The 6,292-nt window shown below is 51.3% G+C and overlaps 2 protein-coding genes across 2 annotated transcripts; both read left to right on the forward strand.

Annotated features, from left to right (window-relative positions):
• Positions 1–2,352: 2,352 nt before the first annotated feature.
• Positions 2,353–4,090, forward strand: KVR01_009217 (uncharacterized protein; the record flags this gene model as incomplete). Its single annotated transcript, XM_044794261.1, has 3 exons — positions 2,353–3,232; positions 3,324–3,359; positions 3,492–4,090. 3 exons carry the CDS (start codon positions 2,353–2,355, stop codon positions 4,088–4,090), a joined length of 1,515 nt encoding a protein of 504 aa, XP_044641719.1.
• Positions 4,091–4,423: 333 nt separating this feature from the next.
• KVR01_009375 (uncharacterized protein) lies at positions 4,424–5,755 on the forward strand (the record flags this gene model as incomplete). The annotated part of the gene is made up of 2 exons (XM_044789608.1): positions 4,424–5,296; positions 5,363–5,755. 2 exons carry the CDS (start codon positions 4,424–4,426, stop codon positions 5,753–5,755), a joined length of 1,266 nt encoding a protein of 421 aa, XP_044641877.1.
• Positions 5,756–6,292: the final 537 nt, after the last annotated feature.

A 6,292-nucleotide genomic window follows, 5' to 3' on the forward strand; every position in this document is an offset into this window, starting at 1 on the left:
TCGTGGTGAATTGTCAAGCCCTTTCCAGAGCTGGTGCACAGCCAGATCCACTATCATTGGAATCCCATGACGGAATGCGTCGTAGATGCCCGATGCTTCTGCTGTGGAGACTCCCGTGGTTCCCTTCTCCGGAGCATACGGCCGGTTCATGAGACGGGGCCGAATCCCGGGGATGGACCGCTCACTCACTCCAGCCCGGCCAGCTTTTAACATGATGCCTTGGCGCCAACTCACAGCATGCTCGAACTGAAATGACCACAAATGCTCCAACTCGTCGGCGCAAGTCAATAGTGCAGCCGCCATGGCCGCCGTGCGCATATTCGAGATTGGACCATGAGATGGTCTCAAAAACGTCTGAGAGACCGTCCCCGCGGACACCAAGTTGGGCCTTTTCTTGCTGCTCGTCCAAGTTGGTCGCAGGAATACCGAGATCTTATCAGCTGTGTACCTAAAGGCCCATCGTTCAAGTACCCGTCAGTGGTGAGGTCCTGCCGTCACATTTGATACAAAACATCCTTGCGAGAGGAGCCCGACCTCAGCTTGTCTTGCCTGGTACCCCCGGGCATCGAACGAGAAAGGACTTGCGCTTGCGCTACAACACAGAGTCAAAGGGGCAGCAGTGTTTTTCAGTCCTACTGGTGGTTCTAGTGGGGCCAACATAAATTATTCCGATGAACAAGGTCTTCACACAATGCGAGAGGTTACGCACAAGGCCAAGGAATATGGGGTGGCTATCTGTCGGGAAAAGAATCGTCTCTGGGAATTTTGCAGGAGTTGTCGCCCCTGGACGTGGAGGTTCCGGCTAATACCAATGACTCGAACAAATATGTTTCAGGTATATTTGCTGACCCCTAGATATGATGGCCTGACTCCAGCGACTGCGCTGCAACATGCTACGAAGAGATTGCCTAGGCTGGATGCTACGAGGCTAGCTTGAAGGAAGCATTTTCACACTCTCGGGGGATAAGCTTGGGCTGTGTCCGGCTGCTTTCTCTCAGCATGTGGTGCGAGAATGAGACCCTGCACTTGCCCGCCAAGTTATGTTGACAGGGCGGCCTGTAACTGTCGACGAGCTTCGAGAAACCGGCGCCGCTCACTGCTACTTTATGCAGCTGTACGGCTGAACTGGAGATTTCTGCGGACAGCCCTCTGAAGATATTACGATACCTGTCCCTAAGCGGTCCGCGCATGTCTCATGAGCTCATAACAACGTGTTGGAAGCTTGGCGGAAAGCCAGAGCAGCAGGAGCGTGTCTCTGGACTATTTGGTCAGATTTCGGCCAGGCACCGAGGGACTTTCCGGGGCCGCAGAATTCCACGCGCGGCGGAAGGTGGACTGGAATACTTACCGTAACAGTGACAACATCCATACTAATCCGAAACCTTCAAGTTGGCACTTCCTGTTGTGCGTGGAATCAGTTGCATTGAAGAAGGAAGTCTAGACTGAGCGTGTCCCGGGGGGACCGCCGTTCATGCACACAAACTGCGGGATATGCGCAGGTGCGCGTTCACTCGACTATGTCATCAATTGCTTCAACACTTCCTGCCTACCTGATCGATCACATGTGTCTTTGTCCGGAGGCAAGGAGTACTTTCACTCAGCCTAACAACAAACTCTACATGGCACAAGTACACGAGCCCGACGATAGAGAGGCTCTGGGAAACGAGGGCATGCAGCAATGTACTTCGTAGAAATATAGACACTGCTTGGCATGGCAAGGTTTGGGACTGGTGCAAGTTCCTGGTTCTCGAAATCAAAGTGTCGTGTTGGCACCAAGGATTCATGGATACCTAGGTAGCAATGTACTAGAAAAATTAGCCCTGCATCCAATTCGCAACATACACACATCTACCTTTACCGTTGAGGAACAATCTCAAGTGCCCCTGCGGTCCACAGGTAGGTAGCACCTAGAGAACCGAGTCCCAGCTGTCATTTGAAGCTTTCTCCTACAGGAGTCTTTTTCAACAACAAGGAAAGTTCAGTGGAATCCGTTGATGGCTTGGAAGGTGAGCATGACTGCTCCTGCAGAGCAGGAGCGTTGCGTCTCATCCTCTCGCCTGCTTCATTGCAGGGTTTAGGTAGCCACTTCTGTTAACTGGGATCAGAATCTGCGCCTCGTCTCCCGGCGCAGTTGTCCCTAAGGTACACGCTATCCCAACCGCCATGACCGGTGCTGTCTATTTCGCGCCGGACTTACAGCAATCGCAATGGATCTGAATGAAGTGTGCCTAGTGCACTGGTAGTGTCACCCTATCCATAGCCTTATAAAGGTGTCGTACGCCCCGCAAATAAAATAGAAAATGGATGGCCTCACCGTCTCGCTTCTCCTAAAATCTCTCATCGACTACAAACATGTCATCTTGGATTTTGCCCATCGCTTCATCATTTCCACCATGGGCTGCTTGGCCCCCGGTGGTACAACATATGATCCTCAAAGCCTTAATCGAGGACGGCTGCAGCCTCGCTAGGCTCGCACCAGTATCGCGTGAGTGGCAAGATGTTATTGAGGCGCACAATTTCGCCAAGATCAAAATCACCCCACTACGACTTGTCCATTTTCGTGCAAGGACCCGACGCAACAGGTTCCGAGTCAAATATATTTGGCTTTGCGTGGAACTTGACAACTACACTTGCTGCGAAGCTTCCTTTGGTGGTCGTCGATGTGTATCGCAGAGCGACTTGGACCTTGTCAAGGCAACGATTGGAATACTGTTCGCAGAGATCAGTCGATGGGCTCCCAACGGTGAGCTAGTTCTCGACATCAGTGTTCACTCGCCCAGCGATTCAAACTACCTGCTCAAGAATCTGTCCTTCAAGCCCGACGTGCCTTCGCGTGAGTGTTTGGGTCTGGGCGACTTGGGCGACTTGGACGACATGGACAAAGCCGGGCGCCTTTGGATCAGGATGCTTCCATCCGGGCAAGCTGTCAACTCAATCAAGAAGACGTTCAGTTGGATCCGTACCGATAGTACCGACGTTACGTCGCTGGATGGAGAGTCAGTGCATGAAGAGTCACCGGATGAAGCGGAGTGTTACTATCGGGATGTCGGATGGTTGGAACAAGTGCCCGACGTCCCAGCAGTGACAGGTGTGTTGCTACGCCAACAGACTCGCCGAATGTGGGATGGGCCCTTGCTCACGGAGATGCTCGACCATTTTCCCAATCTACGGGATGTTTTCTACGAGCCGTGGAGATCACTGGATCCCAAGTGGCAGGACTACAAAGATCAAGGTAGATCATCTACAATTACCTGCCTTGCACTATTGTCTTGAACCTCCATTAATACTTAACAATCATTAACGTTTCGTTTCGTTTCAAACAGACTACGACCATCTCATCGATGAGGTTACTCGACAAGGTGTGCGGCGGATCACAATCTTTGAAAATTACAACCGATACTACGCACCTCTGTTTGACGGATACAGGAGCGTTCGGACTCTCATGCCTGGGTCTTTGCATACCGAGGCCTCTAAAGCTTTGAATCGGACAGCTGCATTGGGCAGTCGCGAGCTTGAGCAGTTCTCAGCCGCATACCTTGTCAACGCAGCTATGTTCTTCGCTTCCTGCAGACCGTCCTGGACGTGGCCCAACCTCACGTCTCTGAGCCTCACCTCGTCATGGTTGGCTCCAGACGTGTCCCGGACTGAACTCGTCAAAATGCTTACTTCAGCAGCAAAGGTAGCTCATCGGATGCCAAAGCTTGAGACTATGGAGTTGTGGAACGGACGAAGGCGCCTGGCAACGCTCTTTCAGTACCGGCCAAAGCCTGCTACTATTACCTGGAGAAGCACATGGGAATTCGACCAATTGCCTTCTGTCATCTCCGTCTGGGAAGGTGTTGCACAAAAGCATGGCGCTGGAGAGCTTGCTGTCAAGAGGGAGCTGCTGAACCGTACTAACATAAAATGTCACGGTGATGCGATCCACTATTTGAAGCTTTCCCATCCGGTTGTTCGGCCTATCTCGTTGCAGCAGATCCGCACGGAGAACGAGGTCCATCGAACTTGGGAGAAAATGGACACGGTGAAGGCCCAGACGGAGAGCAACTTATGCCGCTGGGGCATCAAAAGAGGCCGCAGCGACTTGTGAGAACTCTAGTGGCCTGTTAATGTGTCCGGTATTGGACAAAGCTTGGGGAGAGGGCGTGATTCTTCATTCAGTTCAAGTGTTGATAACGTTACATGCGTGTCGGCAAGAAGACCGAGATATTTCAGTTGAAGTCTGGTTGTGCGAGTCTAGAAACGTGGCTACTATGTATGTACGTTATATGGAAACCATTGTGCAAGCAAAGCTCACAGGCACTCGTTCGGCTTTATATTGCTTCTCGGCACCGTTTACAACAGCTTCGACATCAAGTGGACTTTTATCGCAACGACTCTGCTTTTCGAGATCGGTTCGGCGCTCTGCGGCGCCGCCCCGAACATGAACGCCTCAATAATTGGCCGGGTGCTCGCTGGCGCTGGAGGCAGTGGCATTTATCTCGCGTCACTGCAATATTTCGCTACTTTGACTGAGGAGAAGGAGCGCGGCTTCTACATGTCTCTCGTCGGTGTATCCTGGGGCGCCGGCGCCGTCCTGGGCCCGGTCATAGGAGGTGCTTTCGCTGTGTCCTCAGCAACATGTCGTTGGGCCTTCTATATCAACCTGGTCATCGGAGCCATCTTTGCTCCGGTCATGATCCTTTGCCTCCCGTCTATCACTCTTGTCCAAGAAGTCAGTATTCGAGATCGGTTGCTTCGTATTGACTGGTTGGGCTTTGTCTTCGGATCCGGTGTCTGGGTCAGCTTCCTCATGGCCCTGACGATGGCTGGTGGACAGTGGCCCTGGAATGATGGACGAGCTATTGCTACCTTTGTGGTATTTGGTGTAGTTCTCGTCCTTTATTGTCTTCAACAATATTTTGCTTTCCTCACCAGCCCGGAACGGCGCGCATTTCCAGGCCACCTCCTTCGCGATCGCACGGAGGTGTTGCTCTATATCGTGACAGCAGCTGGAACCACAACGCTTTTCGTCATCGTTTATTATATCCCTATCTACTTCCAGTTTGTTAACGGTGATGAAGCTCTAATGGCCGCCGTACGCTTACTTCCGTGCATCGTTATCGGTGTAACCGTGAACCTCGTCTCGGGAGCGTTCCTTCATTTCATCAAGATGTACATGGTACTCTATCTCATAGCTGGAATATTTGTAGTGGCCGGCGGCGGTCCACTTGTGGTGTACCTTGACCCCAGCACATCAACTGGCACCATTTATGGTCTAACTATCCTCGTCGCTGTTGGAGCTGGACTCTCTATGGTACGTCTTTTGGTATTATGTGCCAGTTCAATGTGCCTTGAAACCTTTAAGCTCACTTTGAGATAGACATTGGGGTACACCATTGCCACATTGACCCTTCCGCCTGAACATGCTGGCGGAGGGCTCAAAATGCAGAATATTGTTCAGATCGGCGGTCAGGTGATTTCACTCGGAATTGCTGATCAGATCTACCAATCATCGGCTGTCAAAAAGCTCTCTGCAGTGCTCGCAGGCCAAGGCTACTCAGAGACAGAAATCCGGAGCGCGGTGGCCGGAGCGCAAAGCAAGGTGTTTGAGGAATTGACCGGGGAACTGAGAGACGACGCGATCGACGCAGTTGCCGCGGCTATGCGTCTGACGTTTGTGATGATTCCCATTGCCGGCGCCGTGCTCTTGATCGCTGCCCTCTGTATGAAGAGGGAAAGACTGTTTGGTAAGGCCGTGGTTGCTGGTGGCTAAGGCCCACCCGAGATGACGGTCTAATAACTTCTAAGGTGTCCAAGATAATAAAGGTGGGTGGGGAGCCGTTACACATGCTACTTGCAAATATGCTAGAAGGAAATTGTATGTTCTATGGGGTGCTTGTTGGCGCAATATTGTGGAAATAATAGAATATCTTCAGAGCAAAGCCTTCCATTGGGGTTCGAGAATGCCCCAGTTATTTCAAGTTTGAGGATCTAAAGTAATCACCAGCTTCAACTGCAGTCCATATGAAATCAACTCTTTTCGTCAACAGGAGGGTCACTAGGATTACCATATCGAGATTATTATAGCCTTCCGTCTGTGATAGAAGATGAAGTAGACTTATTTAGTGAATCTCTCTATATAAAATGCTTTGAAAGCCAAATGCTATCCAAAATACGACACATGGCCATGTAGGTGAGACCATTATGCTAGCTTCGAAATCCGCAGTATGCATTGGGCTAAATGGTTGTCTTGAAGTGGCGTCCTAGACTAAAATGTGCAGGTGTCGTCCCCAAGGGCGAAGCAGCACTC

Source organism: Diaporthe batatas (assembly GCF_019321695.1).
Source record: "Diaporthe batatas strain CRI 302-4 chromosome Unknown Contig00011, whole genome shotgun sequence".
NCBI classification, from domain to species: domain Eukaryota; kingdom Fungi; phylum Ascomycota; class Sordariomycetes; order Diaporthales; family Diaporthaceae; genus Diaporthe; species Diaporthe batatas.